The sequence below is a fragment of the Camelus ferus genome, chromosome 4, assembly GCF_009834535.1.
Source record: "Camelus ferus isolate YT-003-E chromosome 4, BCGSAC_Cfer_1.0, whole genome shotgun sequence".
In the NCBI taxonomy this organism is placed as follows: Eukaryota; Metazoa; Chordata; class Mammalia; order Artiodactyla; family Camelidae; genus Camelus; species Camelus ferus.
In genome coordinates, this window is record NC_045699.1 from 71518434 (window position 1) to 71540160 (window position 21727).

Genomic DNA, 21727 nt, shown 5'->3' on the forward strand with positions numbered 1-21727 from the left:
CTCACTTCAAGGTCCTAAATCCTCTTCCTCCTGCCCTGCCCCAAGGCACTGCTCAGGAGGACCCCAGACAGGTGTGGCCAAAAGGACAGGGTGTGACCTCGGAGGATGGGGCCCTGTGGCTGGAAGGCCACGTGAAATTTCCCCCAGAGCTGGGGCCTGTCTCCCAGTGATGTTCCTGCCTCCAGGGAGCCAGCCCAGCTCCACCCACACCCAGCTCTGTCCCCACCGCCCCTCAGCAGCCCACCCCTAGAAATTAGGGGGTGCAGGGTTAGCCAAGAAGGCTGACTCCTCAGATCAGCAAGGCAGAAGGGAACCTCTGAGCTGGGGTCCTCAGATTATGGACTGCTGGGCCTTTCAATACTGAGTGTGGGGGGCAGGGCCAGGCCAGGGGTGTGTTCAAGGCTTGGGGTGTGGGAGTGGCTCTCTGGTGTCACGTCACGTCACCTGGGGAGTCCCACAAGACCCTGCCTACTGCAGGTGCCAGGAGTCTGAAAGGATTCATCCTTCCCAGAGGGTGCCAGGAGGATGTGGCCAAGGGCAGTTCCTCCTGGTCCCACCAGCCGGGAAGTGGTACCCCAACAGCAACCCCCACCCTGTACCCACCTGCCTCTGCACAGGGGAGATGACACTGTAGGGGCTCCTTACTATTTGGGCAGTGCTGTGGCCTTCCTCTCTCTGATGCTCAGGGACCCTGGGAGGGCCAGCATTTCCAAAAGGCAGAGAGCCCTCTGTCAGCTGGGGAGAGGTCCGCCTGCACTCCGACCTCTCCTGCCTCCCCTGTTAGGGGGCAGGGCGCCCAGCCCTCTCCCAGCCAGTGAAAGCCGTGGGAAGTTCCCCTCGCCCAGCTTCTTCCTGGGACCAGGGGGTGGCACATCACATCTCTTCTTTCTGCCTCCCTCCCTTCTCCCCGGGAGGCATTTGCAGGAGGCAGGGGCTACCCAGGAGATTCAAGGATTTCAGGAGAGCCTCCTGACCCAGGAATCCTCTTTGGGGTGAAGAACACAAGTCACCCTGGGAATTCCGGGCTCCGGACATAAGGTGGTCCAGCGTCCTGAGACTTGCGCTTTTTTCGCTGAGCCTGTGATGGGCAGACTGGTCCAAAAATAGCCATGGTGGGTGCTGTGTCTGCCTGCAAACGGTGATCTGTCTGGGAGGCCAGACAGGCGTGCACACATACACACACACACACACACACACACACGCTGAGGAACCCAAGCTCCATTTTCGGAGCTGCTTCTGACATAGCACAAGGGGTACAAACTGCAAAACTAGAATTAAGGGCAGCGTCAGAGCCAGGGCGGTGAGCCTGGACGAGGTAAGGTTTGAATCATGAGGGTCTCCAGGACTCAGATGGTGAGAAGGAGGCAGCCCTCCCTCCAGGCCGGACTAGCAAACGTTCCGCTTTGCATCCTGAGCCCAGCACTGGGCAGCAGGAATGAACGGACAAAGGCGGCTGCAGTATGACAGCCAGTGACCTGAGTCACCTTAGGGGTCATCACTCCTCTTTAGCAACTGGAGCCTCTGCCTGGGCCCCCATGAAGCCTGGACCCCCACTAATCACGGCCCCGACTGCAGCTGGTGGAGAGTGGACGTGCCCTGGGCTGGGAGCTGGTATCGTATTTCTTGTTCAGCTCCGAGAGATGCGGCTGCTAATTTCCTAGTCCCACAGGCGAGGATATTAAGGCTTAGGGAGAAGCCGCTGGACTTCTATGGTAGGTAAATTATATCTCAATAAAGCTGTTTAAAAAAGAAAGAAGCAGTTGCTCGAGGTAACAGGCTGGACTGGAACTCGGGGCTCACTGACTCCAGACGCTCCCTGCCCCCTCAGCGGCCCAATGCCACTGCCCCAGGCCTTGGGGGGCTGTGAGGTGGTGCCGCCTGTAAGACCTGATTTGCAGCGCTCCCCAGTTCCGAAGGAACAGACGGGGCCTCCAACTGGTCTTGGCACATTACACGGGCCATGGCGAGAAGGTTCTTCCTGCACACCTGAGTGTGTCCCTGGAAGGCCCAGCTGGAGCCTTTCCCATCCCCAGCTCCTGGCCCCCAGAAAGGTCCTGAGTCTCTCCAGGTGCCTCCCAACAGGTGCTCCAGGCTCTTCGACCAGAGTCCACCTGGACCTGTAAACCCCTGGCCCAGATGTTTCTCCCTCCTGCCAGTGTCAAGATGTCTGTAGGGCAGGGGCTGCAGGCGGAAAGGCTGCTCAGGACCCCATTCCTCTCCCCAGCCTGGCCGCGGAGGGTGGTGGGAGGGGCTGCAAAGCAGAATGCCTTCAGGGCAGGCTTATTGCAGCGCTAATTAAGCCCTGGCCAATTTGGGTCCTTTGGCCACCTCTCATTGAACATCACATTAATGTCAACTTGATGTCCAGAAGCTCCCGGCTCCCAGCTGGAAAGTCTCCCGCACTTTTTAGCTGGTAGATTTTTTTTTTCATTTCCCCGCCAACCGGCATCATGCGTAATCCCTTTAAGAAGTGGGAAAAATTTGATTTCTCCCCTGTCCCTCTGGGTTTGTCTTTGAAATTCGGTGCAGAGCGAGTCCTTGCCTTACTGGCCCTGCCTGTGTGTCCTGCTGTTCCAACCAGTCTTGGAGATGGGCACTGGGGCCTTCGGGGGCTGACTCACGTTGGGATCCCTGGTGAAAAAGGGCCCAAATAGGGGTCAGGGAGGATGCTCCAGTGCCCAGATGGGGGTTGGATGGGAAGCCTTTGAGGACCCTCTGGACACGTTTGATGTCTCGGCCAGATCACACGTCCCCTTTACAGCCATTAGCCAGACATCAGCACCGAGAGGTCTAGGCCCAGACACAGGGCTCAGACACTCTGCCCTTCAGTCTGACAAGGGGTTACGTGGGGAGGGAGGAAGAGCTCCAAGAATCAGGTGTTCCACTGAAGATAGGACTGCCCAAAGTGCGCAGATTCTCGGGCATGGGGCCCCCTTCCATCTGGATTCCGTGTGCCCTTCACAGGCTGCGGTAGTGTAGACGCTGCCTCTCCCGTAGATTTGAACCCAGCTCTGCTTGGCTAGTGTAGACAGAGCTGCTTCTTATAGTGCTGCTGCCTGTGAGGGGCCTGTAGTGGGTGATGCCTCAGTGGGTCCCCAGGACAGCCCCGCCTCAGCCCCTTGGATAACCTGGCTTCTTCTCTTCTTTCCCCCAAGAGAGGGTCAGGCCAGCCACCGCTGCTCCCCTCTGGGAGAGCACCCCCTGGCCCCAGGGGTCCTCCAGTGCAGAAGGTACGGGGGCAAGTTCCTTGTGAGACTGTAGTGGAGGTAGCAGGGGCACGCGGTGGGGGCCCAGGGGGAGGGGCCAGAGGGTGCTGAGGGGAGGGGCGCTGATGTGACCTCACCACAAATCCCTTCTAATCCAACACTCCCCGGGGGCTCCCAAGCCAAGCGGAGTCTCTGCCTTGGTAACAGTAACCCTTCTCTCCAGCCACCGTGTTCACAGGACACCTGGGCCGCGTGAACCTCAGAGAGGGGCAGAGGGCTCTCTGCAGTGGGGTGGCTGTGAGTGGATGAAGGGAGAGGGCAGCGTGTTCCAGGCAGCAGGACCAGCTGGGGCAAAGGCTTGGCGGCAGGATGGCAGTGAGCAATGGCCTGACAAAGCGGGATGCAAGGAGGGGTCGTGGAAGGCACTGAGACCAAGCCCAGAGCCTTAGTCTCCACTCATGGGTGCGTGGGCTCACCTACGGCCACGGTGGACATGCGCAGGAAGCACACAGGGCCTGCCTGAGTCTCCAAGAAGGGAAGCTGTCCCCAGTCCCAGCTCAGAGTTCCCTGGACATTAGGCCCTAATGCCCAGCTTGGGCAGCAACCCCACCCACACTTCCAGTTCTCCTCCAGTGCCAGCTATGGACAGTGAGCAGAGCTTTGAGCGCCCCCTGCTGGCAAGCCGTTTCAGAGCCAGTCCCACAATTGGTGAGGGTCCAGTTCCCAGGCACCTGGAGGCCTCTGAGTCTGAGCATCCTCCCCGGTGACGGTGGCGGAGTCAGAAAGAGTAGGCCAGGGCCGACCCTTCCCGGCCCTGGACTGACTAGGACACCACAGCCTCCAGGGGGAAGCCAAGGTGATGATGCTCCCGGGACATGGCATGATCCCCCCCCAAACACAGGGCTGGGATTCTGGGTAGTGGGAGGCAGGGCAGTGTGTGCTCGTGGCTGGACAGAACCTGTGGGTGGGGAGTCTATGGACAGAAGAGGACTCGCTTCGGCTGGAGCAGGGAGATTGTTTCAGGAAGAAAGGGAGATGCCAAAATCTTGAATGCCAGGTTCAGACTTTGGACTTGGTGCTCACAGGAGTTTGGAGAGGATAGGGGAGAACAAGAGTAGAAGGGGGTGCAAAGAGATGTTTCCAACCAGTCAAAGAATGTTCCAGCTTCAGCAAAGTATTTAGCTTAATACGAGGGGAGTTAGAGGATTAATCCAGCTGGATGTGTAGGTGGTCTCTGAGGAGGGACCAAATGCCAGCCTGGTTTTGCATGCTGTGGCATCTCAAATCTGAGCAGGTAACAAAGCTGCCCCAGAGCTTGCCCAGGGCACCCAGGGAGTCTTTGCTGGGTTTTACCTGGGCCCAGACAGCACCCCGCCCCGGGCAGCTGGACCATGGCTGATAAAAGAGCTTGTTTCTCATCTCTCCAAGCCGTGGGCACCTCTGCTGCTGCCCCTGCCCTTGCCAAGGTCTCCAAACTCTTCCAGCTCAGGCCTAAATCTCCTCAAGTGATGCCTATTGAAGAATTCCAAGGTAAGAGGAAGGACCCGGGGTGAATCGGCCCTCCTCCAGCACCTCTCTCCTGACTCCCACTGGGGAAAAGACACGATGCAGGACAAGGACCGGTGCCTGGCTCAGAAAACCCTCCCTGAGAGCTGGGTCAAGGTGAAACCGAGCTCTCTCCCCTCCAGGCCTCCCTCCCCAAGGGAGCTGGGAGTAGGTGTGAGTCAGAAGCACAGTGGGCAGGCACAGGGCGGGCAGAGCAACTTCCAGAAATAGCGTGCCCTGGCTCCCCTGGGAGGTGTGGCCTGGGGCTCGTCTTGGTTGAAGCAAGATTTGTGGGACACAGGGGTCACCAACACTACTCCTTGGGACACCTGGAGGGTGCCTCACTTTCTGTCTCTGGAAGGACAAGGTGAAGGGGACAGGTCCAGGAGGCCATGATGTGGGAATGCCCACCACCTCCTCCTGGGCACATCCCCGAGGCTCATTTCTCCAAGGTCCTCCGTGCACTTGACCTTGACACCTCGTCAGTCCCTCCTTCCCCCATCACAAAAGGGAGGTTGGGTCCTCTAGAGCTGCACACGGTGTTTCACAGAGGGTGGCTGGCATCCTTCCTTGTTCGAGGGGAGCTACATCAGCTTTCTTGTTCAAGGGTGTTGAGCCCCTGAAGAGGGACACCAAGGGATGGCCCCCCTTCTTGTGGCAGGGAAGGTGACCCTTCTCCCCAAATCCTGCCCCTTGATAAAGTCATAGGAGCTAACTCCAACCTCTGGGGGCCTTGCTCAAGGCAGTCCCTGGAGTAGGTGTAGGGCTGGAGGAGACAGCAGTATGGCTGGGAGATGGTTGTCCTCGGCATGGAGCCGTGTACCTCCAGTGAGAGTTAGAAACTGGTCCAAAACTAGCAGGAGATGCTCAGGGCACAAACTTAAAGGCAGCGCTCACTCTCAGGCTCCTACAAGAGCAGGCCCTCTGATGCCAATCAAATTTGCAGAACAGCTCAGGCTAATAAGACAGGGTCCTCCAGGTGGATGATTTCCTTCCAGTCGTCTTCCAAAGCAGCACGGGGAGGAAGCTCCTGGCCCTTTCCATCTTGTCCAGCATTCACGCATGCGTCTCTCTTTCATTGACACTGGGATAACGTGGTGAACACCATGAACCCAGGCACCGCCCTCCCTGAGCTCACAGTCTGGCAGCATGCCCCATTCTCCCTGCATGAATCACTTCTAATCACCCCAGAATCCTGCGGGCATCCCTTCAGAGGGCACTTTCCCCTGGCACCTGGCCGGGCCTTTAGCAGGTGCTGCCCACGGGCCCTCCCTGGTCCCCTGCCCACAGGGCCGGGTGGGAATTAGTGGGCTGCGCTTGCACTGGTTCTTGATCAGGCTCAAAGCTAGCAGGCCCATCTCTCCCCAGACGGTACAGAAGTGTGGGAGGCCCACGGCAGCTGCCCGAACAGGGTCCCGGCCCCTGCTTGTCCCGGGTGGGTCCTTCCTCTCCCAGTGCCCAACTGTCCCAAGTGCACGGGGGAAGGGGCAGCAGGAAGGCACAGCCTCCTTCTGCTCGCTGACCCGGGGTGTTTCCCACGCTCGGCCGGCCCAGACTGCGAGTGCTACGGCCACTCCAACCGCTGCAGCTACATCGACTTCCTCAACGTGGTGACCTGTGTCAGCTGCAAGCACAACACGCGGGGCCAGCACTGCCAGCACTGCCGTCTGGGCTACTACCGCAACGGCTCCGCCGAGCTGGACGATGAGAACGTGTGCATCGGTGAGCCGCCGACTGGGACGCGGGGGCGCAGCGCGAGAGTGCGTGGGACGGGCACCTGGAGCAAGAGCGGTGTGAGATGGGGCGTGGGGACCCCTGCCTCAAGAGGCCCCCTGGGGCGGCTGTGGAAATCCCAACCCCAGGGCCCCCTCCAGCTGGGCATCTCTAAAGACAGAAGCTTCCAGAACCGGCTCTAATGATAACCTCCCCATGCAGTCCTCCCTGCAGGCACTGGAGTTTCAGATCCACTAGTTAGAGTCGAACACTGGTTGTAGGGCTTGCCTTGCTGTGTGCCTTTGGGCAACTCTTCCCGGCTCTGAGCCTGTTTCCCTGTTTGCAAAACCTGAAGGTGGAGCAGATCAAAGGCTTTTAATTCCCTTTCTGTAACTGAAGCCTTTCTTTAAATGAAATTTTTCTCACGCTTGATAAGCAGAGCCCAGCTCATAAAGCTGCCCTCCACCCTCAGTGGGAAAATGGTCTGCTTTCTTCAAACTGTTCCAGGACTGGCTTTTGGGGTAAAGAAAGAAATCTACATGGGTCCTGAGCTCAGGGCAGGGGAGGGACAGACCATCCCAAGAGGCCAAACTCATGGCCCACACCAATACCCACTAGCCTAGAAGGCTGTCGCCAGTAGAGGCCAGTTCTCGGCCTTAGGGTGCCCTGCCCACTTGGGAACACACTGCCTATTCCCCAGCTCCCCAGGCAGCTCTGGCTGTGCGCAGGGGGGGTGCCCACGAAGCTGCAGCTGTCAGGCTGAATTACGGCAGCAGCCTTCAGATAATTCCATCAACTCTAAAGTGATCCCAACGGAACTGCACTGGCCTGTCACACTGGCCAGCAGCGGGGACAGGGCGGGGACTCTGGATCCGATTAGAGGCACCACTCGCCCCCCAGCCCCCTCCTTTCTCCTTGCCTGTCTGCCTCCACCCCCAGGCCCAGCACTGAGCTATGGTGGCCGATTACCCCCCCCCCCACACACACGCACACAACCACAGCCCCCAGGAGAGCTGCCCGGTGGCCTCCGACGAGGCTCCTCCCACCTGTCAGTCACAGCTCTTTAGAGGTGAGAGGGATCAGCACCCCGTCCGGTTACAGATGCGGAGACGGAGGTCCAGGGAGGGGAAGGGGCTGGCGGGGGCCACACAATGCCAGGGCCAGAGAGGGCAAGGGAGTTAGTGGATGTGACGGAATGAAAGTAGTCTTCCCTCCAGATGTAGACACCCCTGGCAGACCCCCACCCGCCGTCCAGCCGGGAGCGCGGAGATCCGGCTGGGAGGGTGGCGGGGTCGGGCAGGGTGGGTCCGAGCGAACCGGGCCTAAGTCGCCCTGATCGCGCACCTTACACGTGTCCGTCCAGAGTGTAACTGCAACCAGATCGGCTCCTTGCATGACCGGTGCAACGAGACAGGCTTCTGCGAGTGCCGCGAGGGCGCGGCGGGGCCCAAGTGTGACGACTGCCTCCCCACGCACTACTGGCGCCAGGGCTGCTACCGTGAGTGCGCGCCGCCACGCAGGCGGGGCCGGCTGCCGTGGGGCCCCTGGGTGGCGGGGACTGACGCTGGCAAAGGCAGGGTCTGGTGGTGGGCGGGGCCAGGTGGGCGGGGCCTGGGGTGACCTTGTGGGGAGTCGGTCCTTGAAGGAGCTGGAGGCAAAAGTGGAGTTGGGGGCTGGCTAGAGTTGGTTGAAGGCTCCGGGAAGTCAGAGAGTTTGCGGGGAGGAGGGGAGGCTGTCCAAAGAAACGCTGGGTGGCGGAGACCCAAGGTGAGCCACGGGAGAGGGTGGAAGGGCGCCCCTGGCACATGGAAGAGCACGTGCAAAGCTCTGGAGGCCAGAGAGCTGGCGCAGCTGAAGTACCTCTCCAAGGCCAGTGCCCCGGGGCGGGGAGAGCCAGGGCTCCGGCGGGAGGGAGGCGGGGGCCAGGTCTCGCCTGGCCTTTGATACCATCCACGCAGGTACGCTTCTTACCAAGTGGGCCCTGAGCCTCCAGCACCCCCTGGTCCAGGCCGCGACGTCCGAGTCGCAGAAGCTCCAGCGTGGGGGCTGGACCGGGCCGCCCTCCGCGTTAACTGCCCCTCCGCCCCGCAGCCAACGTGTGCGACGACGACCAGCTGCTCTGCCAGAACGGCGGCACCTGCGTGCAGAACCAGCGCTGCGCCTGCCCGCGCGGCTACACCGGCGCGCGCTGCGAGCAGCCCCGCTGCGACCCCGCGGACGACGACGGCGGCCTGGACTGCGACCGCTCGCCGGGGGCCGCGCCGCGCCCCGCCACCCTGCTCGGCTGCCTGCTGTTGCTGGGGCTGGCCGCCCGCCTGGGCTGCTGAGCCCGCCGGAGGACCCGCGGCGCCCGGGCGGCCGGGTCCGCGCGCCGCGCCGCGCCCCGCCTCGCCCCGCGCCCGGGGAGCCGGCGGGGGCTGGGGGGCGGGGGCCGGGGCCGGCGTCCGAGGCCAGTCGGCGAGAAGGGTGCGGCCTGAGCTGCTCCCAGGTGCTACTCAGCAGAGTCCTCCCGCCCTCCTCCCGCCCCCAACATCCCAAGTGGCACCTGCCCCCCTGCCCGGCACTGCAGCTGCGGCGCTGTGGGGCCCTGGCCCCAGCGACCTGCGATTTTGGATTTTAGTTTTAGTTTTTCTTTCATATTACCCATCACCTCTTTTCTTTCTTTTTTCTTTTTTTCTTTTCTTTCTCTCTCTCTTTTTTTTTTTTTTTTGCTGGCGATGAGACAGAGGTCTCACCCCAACACCCCCAGGTCCTGCCTCCTGCCACACACACACACACACACACCACACACACACACACACACACACACACACACACACACACACACAAACACGACTGTTGCAGACACCCGCTGCGCCTGTCTCTGGCCCTCAATCAGCCAGGGGACCCGGAATTCCAGTTGCCTACAACTCTAGTCGCTGACTTGATTCTCTTTTATATTCTTTCTTTGTTTTCTTTGGCCACCCACCAGACCCCAGGCCTTGGGAGAGGCCTGGTGACCAAGGAGCTCACTGTCTGGGGGAGGGAGTTAGGAAGGAGTGTCGGGAGGACTGGAAACTTCGTTTTGTAGAGAATTATTTTTGTTTGTATTAACCGCCCCTAGAAGGAGGCCCCTGAGCAGGAGGCTGGTCACCACGGTGGGTGGTTGATGGTGTATAATCCGACAGTAAAGAATCTGTTCACTGCTGCCTCCAAGGCCTGTTTCCTTTCTGTTCTTTTATACCCATCAAGCTTGGGGTTTAAAGAGGAACCCACAAGACAGCCTTAAACTATTTCACCATCAGTGCCATCCCTTCCCCAGGCCCTTCGGGGAATAACAGGCAGGGTGGCCAGCAGAGCTATCTCACCGCTTGGCCAGGCATGGCCCCGCAGTGATGCACACGTTCCCCAAACTTGGGAGGTTGTCCCCCTCCTTTCCCTAAAAAGAAAATAAATATATAAAATAAATCCAGAGTTTATTGGCACTTTTCCTGTGCTGTCCTCAAATTTCAAAGCACGTGGTGGACACGGAGACCATTGCTGAGAAGTCCAAGGGAAGTGACTGGCAGAGCGTTCTAACAGAGCTTGATTTCAATGCTCCTATTTGTACATCAGCATGGGGATTTGGGGGTCCTATCAGCCCTGCGGGTCCCTCCAGCTTCAGGCCCCATGTCTACTGCTGCCGCTGCCTCCTTCCAGCGCCCCCTGTTGGCCAGATTTCAAAGTGGGCGCAGGCTGGTGGAGACAGGAAATACGAAGACCCAACGCGGACCACCATCTCCTCCCTCCTTCCTCTTTACCTCCCCAGCATCAGGAAGGGGACGGTCGAGGAGACCGGGGGCACCGAGGGAGTTGTAAAAGGAAGCTCGGAAGAAAGGGGTCCATGAACTTAGCCCCGTGCTTTGGGAGCACCTGTGGGTTTCTCCATCCTTTGGGGGTTCACTTCCCAGCTGTCTCTGGAGAAGGTCTAGATTTCCCTGCCCACCTGCTTACTTCCCAGCAGCCCCAGGAGACTCCCAGCCGCACGGACCAGGTCCCTTGTTGCTCCCACAGCCTCCGCCTGCAGTAACCGTCTGCCTGCAGTTGCTCTTTCTAGGTGGGGAAGTTTAGAACCAACCGCATCCCTCCTGCAAGTCCCCAGACGGAGCTTGACCCACCTTGGCCTTGAGGATGACAAGAGATTACAACACAGCTACAAGAGGGTATAAACTATACTTACAGCCTCACAGGGCCAGACGCCACCCTCTACTGGCCACCGCTCTCAACTCTCAACCCTAAAGAAAGTGCCTTCTCTCTGGTCCCCCAGTGGCCTCTCTGTTACCATCCTCACCTTCTTATTGACAGAACCCCACTTAGCCCAATGGCTAAAAGGAAAGGTCCCTGGGCTCCTAGTAGAGAGGAGTGGCCATGTGACATAGCTCTGGCCAATGGGATAGAAGCAGGGCTGATGGGCAGGGCTGATGGGCGGGGTCTCCAGAAAGCCCCTTAGAAAGCCTCTCCTCCCCTCAACTCCCACGGAGCCTCAGTTGACCAAGTTTGGGGCCGTGGCCTTTCTCTCTCACCCTTCCTCCTGATGCTCAGTCAGCACTTGTGGGGGAGCCATCCCCTCAGGATGGTGGGGCCGAGAAGGTGGAAGTTGCTTTTCCGAGGACCTAGAAGAGCCAGGGACACCAGCCCTGGTTGCTGACCTCCGCACTTCTTAATGTGTGAGAAAAAAATAAATCTTGATGTGATTAAAATACCAGTCTTTGGATTTTCTGTTATACGCAGACTCACCAATTCCTAAGTTATGGGTCCTCCCCACCCATACCTGCCCCCTCCCCCCAGTCCACTGAGGCCAGAGAGACTAAGAGACCCCTCCCTCAGCCGCAGCCCCCAGGATGTAATCCTGCCCAGGACATGACCACAGGTCACAGGGGCATTAGGCCAAGGGGTCCAGGGCCTTCTCTGTCTCAAGTCACCTCTTCCCAGGACAGAAAATACCTCTACCTTCAAAGGGAGCACAGGGCAGGCTGACCAAAATCTACCTCTAGAGAAACAGCACCTGGTGGCTGTGATCTGTAAGCAGTGATGCCTTCCTCCTAATCATTGCGATATTGAAATATAAAGGAACTACATCAATTCAGCCCCAAACACACACACAGACTGAGGTCTGACAGAAGCAGAGCTTGAGACAGGGGTTCAGTGCGTGGGTTTCCGGAGGGTGTGCTATTAGGAAACATGTGTCAGGGAGTAAAAGAATTAGGATTGGGGGAGGATGGGGACCCCAATGAGGATTCCAGCCTCAGCCTGGTCCACCCAGTGGGACTCTGAGCATCCATCACCTCTTGAGGCAAGGGGGCAGTCTCATGCCTCCGGCTTTAGGCTGGATTCCGAGGCTACAGTACAAGCGCCCCCAGGACAGAAGGTGGGAGGTTGTGAGCTGTTAACCAGCATCACCTAGTGGAGGGGGGGATTCCCACAGACAGGCTCCGGGCCAGGCACCAATTGCTTCTGCTGCACACACGCATTTGTGTCACCCTGGATGTGTCCCCAGGAAGGCTCCTGAAGGGTCTGGGAGGAAGGGGGCCTCAGTGGGCAGCGCTCTGCCTGCTCTGACCTCTCTCAGCTGGCGCTGTGTCAGCATCCTGGGGACTAGTGGGAGCAATGGCCAGGGAGGTGGAGCGCGTCAGAGATCAGAGTGGCAGCCCCAGTCCCCCAGGATGCGGCTCGGCCCCGACCTCCGCCGGAGGGTGGAGGGGAAGTTGCCAGTGGCCATTTGGAAAGCTCTGACATTTTCCAGGCAGCGGGGAGAAGGAGAAAACGAGGTTCGCGGAGCCCAGGGTCGCAGCCCGGCCTCTTCTCAACGGTGCGCCCCCGGCCCGGAGCTCGTGGTTTCATGTCCGATTCTGAGCGGTGAAGAGCCCACTTCACAGGCTGGAGGGCAGCAGCCCTGTGCGCAGGCGCTGTGCGTGCCCCATTACACTTCCGCGTCCCCTTCCCCCTAAGACGGGGTGGGGGGCATTTCTCATCCTCAGCGCCATCAACGTTTGGGGCTGGATAGTTCCTGTGGGCTGGGGTGGGGGTGGTGGGTGTTTAGCATTTCCCCCTGGCCTAGATGCCAGGGACGCTCCCTTCCCACTAGCAACAACCAAAAGTGCCTCTGGGCATCGCAGACTGGGGGCAAAACTGCCCCGGGTTGAGAATGACTGTCCTCAGCAGAAGGGACCGTCCTCCCCAGGTAACAGAGAGGGAGGTCGACGCTCAGAGACTGGAGGTAACTTGCTTGAAGCCACACTGGAGAAGCAGCAGGTGCAGAAGTAAGTTCAGGACGTAGTGACTCCAGAGGGCAGCCCAGGCAGGGGCGTCCGCCCAGCGCGGGTCTGCAGCTGCTCCGTCTCCTGCCCGCCCCCTCCCCCAGCTAGGAGCCCTAGGGAGCCTGGCGTCATCCAAATGGCTTTGCTGTCGGGGAAATGCCTCGCCCCCTGCCCCCACCTGCCCCCTCTAAGTAGGCCGGCCTGCTGAGTCTGCGTTTCCTGTCTGGTTGCCATGCATTACAGGGGCGCCTGGGGAGCAGCCGGGCATCTCCCGCAGGCCTGGGCGGGCAGGGCTGAGCGGGGGCTCACCCTGAGGCCCATACCCCTGCCCCCAGCCCTGTGCCTCCAGCTGGGCCACTGTCCCCCCAACTCCCAAGAGTACCCCCTGCACATCTCAGGCAGAAGGAGTTAAGGGTAAAGGCCTCAGGAAGAAAAGCTTTAATTGTTTTTTTTTTCCTTTTTAAAACACAAATCACGACTGGAGGGAAGTTAGAAAATACCAAAATGTGCAATATTAATAATTTCAAAATTAAAATCACCCACCATCCTCCACCCAGAGCTAATAACTATTAATATTTTCTGATGTGCATTTCTAGTATTTTTCCATAAAACAAAACCCCACGCAGACAGTTTGCCCAGCGTTTGCTAGGACGATGCTAAGCACTGTGCTGAGGCTGGATAGCTCTTATTTCAAGCATCCAGTGATGAAGTTGAGAGCTGGGCTCCCATAATAGAGACTTTTTACAGCGAAGAACACCGAGGCTCCAAAAGCGTCCTGGACAGAGACTTTGGGCACAGCACACAAAGACAACTCCCCGTGATTTAGGAAGAAAAGGAGACGATTTGCAGGGTCACAGGATCCCCCCCAGACACAACAGAGGAGCCAGATGCACTGGGTGGGGATGGGGACACCATGAATCCATCCTGGCCAGAGAGCCTCTGCTGCTGTCTCCATGGGCCCCCGGTGCTGCCTCAGGAACCACCCCTGGCCCAGACCTGCCTCCTGCTGGCCTCCCCATCCGGCCCCTACATGTGCCCATGTCTTCCTGTCCAGCCTTTCCCACCCCATCAAGGGAGATGGGCTGTCTTTCCCCAACCAGACAAAGGGCACAAAGAAACCATGACTATCCAGCCCAGAGAGGGTGGGCAAGTCCCTTAGGGTCACAAAGCCAGGAAGAGGCAAAGTCCAGATGCAAATCCAGTCTCTCCTGCACAGAAGCCCAAGCTTATAAATACACTGGAGCCACACAGCTGCCACTTTTTCCATTATTTAATTTATTTTAGCAATGATGGCTTCATCTCATGCACATCTATCTTTAGCCTGCTTTACAAAATTTAGCAATATATCCTATCAAAGGAGGTCTTTTAAAATAAAAAGGAAATTCAAAACTCTACACTTTTGCCCTCCCACTGCCCCGCCCACACACCCCTCCCATGCAGTGGGGTCTGGTCAAGTCCCTAGAACCCCCTTGCCTGGGATCCCAGAGGCTCTGAAGACCTTGTGGTCCTGCAAGGGTGGGCTGAGGCTGGAGACAAGTGGGCTCACCTGTGGCAGAGTTCCAGATGGCTTCCAGACGGACATCCCCTTTCCTGACTGAACTGGTGGGCCCAGAGTTCTGGTCAGGAGCAGCTAGGACGGGGCCTTGAGTCCCCAGAGATCCCAGAGCAGCGAGCTGCCCCTGACACTAAAGGCACTGGAGCCTGTCCCGCCCTGGACAAGTCACAGCTGACCCAGTGCCCAGGATGGGCAGGCTGCTTCCAAAGGCAGAAGGGACTGCCTTGAGGGGTTCCGGAGTCCGACCACAGGGGTTTGAAGCTGTCCTCCACCACCTGGATGACCTGGGGCAAGTTCAGTCTCTCTGTGCCTCAGTCTCCTCATCTGTGAAATGGGGATGTTAAAAACAGTACCTACATCATAGGGCTTTTGTCAGGATTAAACCAGTTGACACATGTCATGCTGGCCCGAAGTAGGGAACCAGTGTCAGCTGTTATTATCCATGTCCTCCGTCCTCCTATCCCCAAACACCTGCCATGTGGGTGCCGTATCACTCGGTCTCCCTTCCCTCCGTCCCTCATTCCCTAGTCCCTCCACATGCTGGCCCCAGGGCACAGCGAACCAGGCAGACACCTCTTGCTGCCCCCTGATGCCCAGCACCGGCCCAGGCGCAGTGAGTGCCTGTCTCTCCTCCAGTCACCTCAGCCCATCCTCATCCCCTGCTGTGTCCAGCGGAGGATGGGGTCACATGCCCGGGCATCTTTGTGGAGTGCTGAGAAGCCGTCTCCCATCACCCCACCGAGACGCAGGAGGTGGGCCTTGGGGAGGCCCTGATCTGCTTGGCCAGTGAGCACCCTGCTACCCTTAGGACCTCAGTTCTGGGAAGAGCTTTTAGCAGAGGAGCCGGTACTGGTGGCCTGTGGGGAGTGGAAACCTGGGACCTGGATCTTGGTTTCTAAACACCCTTCTTCCCTAAGAGGAAACAGGGCTTCTCAGAGTGAAGTCTGATTCCACGGCTGGACAGAGAAAGTCTGGGGTGAGCCCGAACACCTCGTACCACAAGGCCAGCAGCTGCCCAGATGGCAAGCTCCACCCTCTCCTGGCCTGGGGCGCACCTGGCACTGTGAGTACCACAGGGACGCGGTGGGAGTCCCGGGCACAGCTCCTGGGTGGGGTGGACCCTGGGTGGGGAAGACAACTGGAGGTCCCTCCCAGAGCAGCTGCCCTCTGGTCATTTAGTCAATAAACTCTTTCCTGAGCCCCCACTGTGTCCCCTGGCTCTGGGGGTGCAGGATGGGAAGGCCAGGAGACCTTGTGGGAGCAGGGGACGCCCCCATGGGGAAGAGGAGGTTACGCTGAGCCCCAGAGACGGTGTGCACACCTATCGAGGGCTCGTGGGGACACCACGTTGCTGGACACAGTCCCCAGGGCCTGCCCTGATCTGGGCCGTCCCCTGGGCCCACCTCAGAGACTGGTCGCCACGAGACACGATGAAGATTTGCTGGCACAGCTTTTCCGCAGGCTCTGGGCAACGCCTTTTTACAAAGAGAATAACTGAAGAAGCAGTGTGTCGTCTTTAAAATAAAATGATTCTTATTGTGCAAGTAATTCACGCACACTGTGCAACAAAGGGAAAAACAGAAGAACGGATACCTTGAGTTACTCCTCAGAATAGGCGGAGCGCAGAGGGCCTTCAGGGCAGTGAAAGTGCTCTGTGATGCTTTGAGGGCGGATACACGTCATGACATGTTTGTCAAACCCCACGGCGCGCACAACCCCGAGTGAGCCCTAATGTCAGCTGTGGACTCGGGGTGACACTGACGCACAGGGGTGGGCTCATGGATTGTAACGGGCACCAGCAGGTGGGGATGGGGGAAGGGGTATATGGGAAACGTCTGTACCTTCTGCTCAATAGTGCTAAGAATCTAAAACTGCTCTAAAAAATAAAGTCTATTAAAAAAAAAACTATATAACCCCTATTCACATTTTGGTGAATGTCTTTTTATATTTTTCCTATTTAAAAAAAAACCAGTATGTGTGCCTGCCTGTCTACATACAGACACGTATATACAGATATTTACACATATACGCGCATAGCACACATACACACACACACACATATATACACCCACATAGAACAAAACTGTAACTCCCCCCTCCCCATGACACAGTGCGCATTTCCCACCAGCCAGGACCTGCTTGTATCTGGGTCTGTCCTTCTGCCCTAGGGAGGAGCCGTCACTAACCACCCCCTGGTGTTGGTTGTAAAAGACTGTGCCGGGAAGTTACGCCATCTCCAGCACTGCAGGATGGGTCACGGTACCCCAAGATCACCTGAGAGTAGATTGCAGGACATGGGGTGTCCAGTTGCCAAGAATGGAACCCACAAGGGCTTGCCCCTGGGATCAAGGGGGCTTCTGGTGGGATGTGGAGATTACGGTGCAGACCGAGGGCCGGGCTCCAGTCACACTTGTGGCACCTGGCAGGCCCACCTGGCATGCAGTGCTCATGCTCAGTTACTGGGGAAGGGGCACCATGTCCTGACGTCACAGTCGTTAAGTCCATGGAATGCCTTCCTGTCCTCTGTGTCCCTGTGTGACAAACATCTGAGCACTGCCTGGGAAAACCCTTTGGCTTGTGCACCAGAGGTACGTGATGGGAAAAAAAGTGACAACCCTGAAGTCCCTCAGACTAGAATGGACAGACTGTGGCATATTCTTGAAAATGGAACATGATACTCCACCCAAAAGGAGTGGGTGACAGCTGGTGGCGTCTCGGGAACTTAAGGATGAGGGGGGAAGTGTCACAGAATACCCACCGAAGATGTGTCTACAGAAAGTTCAAAATTAAGTGAAGATAATTCTGGAGTGGATTATAAACAAGGAAACCTTTCAGAAGCTGTAGACTTCAGGACGGCAGTTACAACCAGGTGGAAGAGGGAGGGAGGGGAGCTGGAAGAAGCTGGGGGAGGTCTTCCCCGGCATCAGCCGTGTCCTATTTCTCAAAATGGGGCTGTGGGTACACAGTGGGTTATTATCAGTCTTTCATTTTACATCGGTCTTGTATAGACACTGATGGATAGAATCTATTTTACAAAAGTTCTAAGAGCTGGGTCTGGGCCAATCTGTGGTCTGAGCATCACTTTGGACATAGCCCATCCCGAGGTCACAAATCTAGCTGTTTTGCAGCTTCAACTTGCTTGGGATGTGAACCTTCATTCAATTGGAAAGAGAAAAACTTCCATCACTGGCTTCTTCCTAACTTTGGGGAGATTAAAAATTAAACTTGAGATGATGTAGTAACTTAAAACCCTGGTTCTAATGCTTTTGTATCAAATTATATTTGTTACATACAGTGTATCGGATAGTTAAGGGGTTTCTAACATTCAAGAGAATTTGGCTATTCATCTGTCAGGTTAGTTTTGTTTCAGTTTGAAACCCACTGAAGAACTCCGCTTAGGATTCAATGGAAAAGTTTAAGGGCAATTTACTAAATGGGATTTTAAAAAGAACTTGAGACTCACTGTGTTTAAGAGTTTAATGAGTTAGATTTACTTGAGCGGTTTAAATCCTAGAAGAGGTGGCCTTTGAAGGGTTTGCAAAAAAAGGTAAAGATTTAATTTACAAATGCACTTTAAAAAGGAAGCCTGACGTCCGCACGCCTTCCTTTTCACGGCACAGGCTGGAAAAGATCAGAACCAACTATTTTAGGGCCTGATCAGTGACCCAGGGGGTATTTGATAAGGAAGATGCAGCAATGTTTCGCAGAGTCCTGGGGGGCTGGAAGGGAGGTCCCCGTGAGCGGGGACTGTGGGGTGACCCCTGCTTATCCTCAGGGGTTTGCTGCTTTTGCTCCCAGCCCTACCCCAAGGTCTGACCCAGTCGGAGCTGCATGACTACCTGCTGTGAATTCCCAAAATCCTCATAGAAAACCCATCCCTCTGACCAGAGGAACCAGGATAAGATGTCCCTGTGGCCTGAACGGTGACAGTATGGGGGGAACCCCTGTTGTTACTTTAAAATCTCTCTTCTCTTGCTGCTGCTTCTAGAGGGAAGCCTGGTTGAGCAGAATTCTGCTACAGCGCAGAGTTCTTTGATGTCAGATGTGTGGATTGAAGACCTGGGAAAGTTAGTTTTTGCTTTATTTGTTGCTATAAGAATCTAACATGATCACAGAACCCAAGGAACTGTAAATGTAATAGAACCTTTCACAACATTCCCCACCAAGACGGGGCAAATATGGGCACCGTCTGCGGGCTCCTTGCCCAACCGCGTGTCTGGGTGATTCTGGGCCAAGCCCTGTGATGGAAGCTGTGGGCTCCGAGAGCGTGGAGCTGAGGAGCTCAGAATCGGGGGAGCCCAGGGGCTCGACGGCCGCTTCTCAAGTCCCAGCAGCGCGGACTCATCAGCTGTACTTGTGGCTGTGACCTCAGCCCCCAGGACGGCTCCTGCTTCTAGTCTCAGCCTCCCCTTCCTCTCCCTTGAAAACCTTGAGGGCTCCCAATTGTCTCTAGGACTAGACCTGACCGCTCGCAGCCTAACAGGACCCCTGGACCTGGCCCTCCCCTGCCAGTCCCTCAGGCTCACTGCCAGCCCCTGACTTCATCACGCTCTGCATCGAGGCTTCTGGAATGCCAACTTCTAGGCCACCCTCAAGCTCCCAGCCTTCTCTGCCTCCCCAAGCCGGGCTGTCTGCTTACTGTGCACAGGACAATGCTCTGTACGCCCTCTCGGGATCTCACTCCGCTTGGCTGAAAACCACTGACTGGGGGCGGGGGTCCGGGGACCCTACTGTTTAGTTCACCTGGGTTCCGCGGGTCAGGACTTCCAACGCAGTTTAGCTCAACGGTTCTGATTCTGGGATTCTCTAAGGGTTGCAGTGAAGGCGTCGGCTGGGGCTGCGCCATCGGAGGCTTGATTGGGGCTGGAGGACCCACTTCCAAGACAGTGCACTCACTGCCCACGTTGGTGTGGCCGGCTGTTGGCAGGAGGTCTCAGCTTCTCCCTGTGGGGACCTTGCCTGGGCCTCGCCCAGAACAAGTGATCTGGTCACACATCATCATTCCTCTGACATCCAACTGGGTACACAGGCCAGCCCTATTCACCGTAGGAGGGGCTCCCTAGGTATGTGACCACGCAGAGGGAACAGTATATTCCGTGTCTGGGAGGGTTCAATTAAAGAAGCAGAACCACTATATAAAAAATAAGGTACTGGCCGCAAGGACTTGGGTTTACGCAGCTGTGGGAGCAGTTAATCAGACATCTGCACGTCTGATGCTGAAGCCTGAAGTGCCAGGCAGGCGGGCGGGAAAGGAAGGTGCACGCGAACGAGCTGGAGCCCAAGAAAGCCCCCTCGCCCCTTCCACCACGTGAGGGCACAGTGGGGAGACGCCGAATCAGCCAGAGCCACGATCGTGGACTTCCAGCCTCCGAACCTGTGAGAAATAAATTGCTGTTTCTAAGCCACCCAGCCTCTGAGATTGTGTTACAGCAGCTCACACAGGCTAAGACAGAAATCCACCACGATTTTTAGCCTCTTCCTCTCCAGAACTTCAGGGATTGGTCTGAAATTTTAGAACTAACTGGGGAAAAGAACCAGCAGAGAACTCAAACTCCAACTATGGTTTCTGGGTAAACAAAGTGAAGCCCCCAGAGGCTGTGAATTGTCCACAGCGCAGGGCAAAGGCAGAGCCAAGGCTGACCCCCCGCCTCGTTCCCGTGGACGCCGACTCCCTGCCCGGGCCTGTGTCTGTGGCTCCGTGGCCAGCCCGGCATGAGGTCCCGCGTGTCCTGATTCACTTTTGATCTTCTTAGACTCCACAGGCAGCCCTCTGCCTCCTTGTCCCCACTGCCGGCATCAGGAGTCACTAGCGCTGTTTCCAGCTCTCCTGCCCAGCCCCGCTGCTCTGCCCTCGGGAACCCCTTCCTGAACAAAAACACAGATGCCCACATGGCTTCTGGTGGCAGGTCTCACCCTGTCCAAGGTGCCTGCAGCAGACAAGGTACTGAGGACAGCAGATGCAACCCCGATGAGCCCCAGGGCTGCTCCTCTTTCCTCCTGACCCTTAGGGGCCAGGCCTCAAGGCTGGCTGCCCAACAGAATCACTTAAGAGAGCATTTAAGCTTAAGTTTAAATTTTAAAAAGGCAGCCAAGTACTTGCCCAGATCCATTAAATCAGAAATTCTAGGGTAGCGCCCAGGAGTGGCAATTTTTCCAAAGTTCCCCAGGTGACTCCAAAGTGCACCTTTCAGGTTGAAAACTATGAATTCTATTTGTAGCAAGGCTGCTTCAGAACAAAGGTGACAGTGTCAGCTGAGCCTGAGCTGCGAGGAAAGCCGGCACCAAGCCTGCTCCCGTGGCTCCGAGCACTGCCCATCTCTGGGTACCATTTACGCCATTTGACTTGGCACATACCTTCTGTACAGGACAGGGTGACAATAACTCAGGTCCTCTTAAGAGTTATGGAGGGACCCCTTGCATACAGAAACTGCCTTAATGGTGCTGCACAACACTATAAATTCCATTTAAGCTGATGCTAAATTTTAGTTTCCTCCCTGAATTATTTATTCCTCAAACAATGAATGGCGAAACCCAGGAGGTGGTGGCGATTGCGTGTGTGTTGGTCAGGACCGACTTTAAAAAGCATTGCTACAGCTGCTGCAGCAATGTCCACAAATGAAATGGAGGTCCCGGAGCACTCATCCCTCATCAGGTCGTTTGGCAAACTGATGCCCCGTTAACTCCCACATACGTCATTTTGCCCTCACGGGCAGTCTGCATTCACCGGAAAGAGCAAGGCGCTCCCGTGAGGCTGTGTGTGCACACGTCTGCTGGCGTGGGACACGGGGGCTGAGGGCAAGCACCTTCCAAGAGGCAGCGTGGCCAGGTCTGACTCTGCTCCCCGAAGTTACTGCTTTTATGAAACGCGTTCTACTTCTGTAACCCTCAGCAATTACCCCTGACTTGGCCATCTATGTGGTACTGCGCCTCCATCAGTGTCCCCGGGGGCGCCCTTCGGGGGTCACTGTTCATTCCTCCCTCCTCTCTCACCCCCACTCCAATCTCAGCCTTAAAGGTGAGCATGCATCTCTGCTGGACCAAACTTCAACGTGTAACAGACATCACAGCTGGCCACAAAGTACCTCAGAACCTTATGGGCAAGATTCCAAAGAGAGCTTGAGAAGCAAAGGGAGTTGGGGATGCGGGTTGGATAAGAAATCCGAATAAAACAAATCCCCACCCAAATACTTTCAGCATGAAACAAATCAAATGGCAGACTAAACGGATTATCTGGGAAGTATCTTGAACCTCCATTTAATAATATATAACTCCTAACCCATGTCAGATTTCTTGTTTCCACTTTTAATTCCGCTATTTTCTCTTAAAATTAAGGTTTTAACAAAGACAACCGGATTTGTTTGCCAAGTCCTGGCTAGGAACTCAGAGCACAGAGAGAGTCAAAGCTACAGCAAAAAATTACCCATCTGCACAAC

At 56.7% G+C, this 21727-nt stretch overlaps 1 protein-coding gene across 6 annotated transcripts in view; it reads left to right on the forward strand.

Annotated features, from left to right (window-relative positions):
• Positions 1-9917, forward strand: part of NTNG2 (netrin G2) — a 70628-nt gene extending 60711 nt beyond the window's left edge. For 4 of the 6 annotated variants that reach the window (XM_032478715.1, XM_032478718.1, XM_032478717.1 and 1 more), the window contains exons 7-10: positions 4635-4736; positions 6306-6473; positions 7828-7962; positions 8556-9917. In XM_032478715.1, the coding sequence (XP_032334606.1) occupies positions 4635-4736; positions 6306-6473; positions 7828-7962; positions 8556-8791 (641 nt within the window). In that variant the 3' untranslated portion in view covers positions 8792-9917. Of the gene's footprint in view, positions 1-924; positions 3231-4634; positions 4737-6305; positions 6474-7827; positions 7963-8555 lie in introns of those variants that run through there. The other 2 variants (XM_032478719.1, XM_032478720.1) reach the window with 2 other exon arrangements.
• The last annotated feature ends 11810 nt before the right edge of the window (positions 9918-21727 follow it).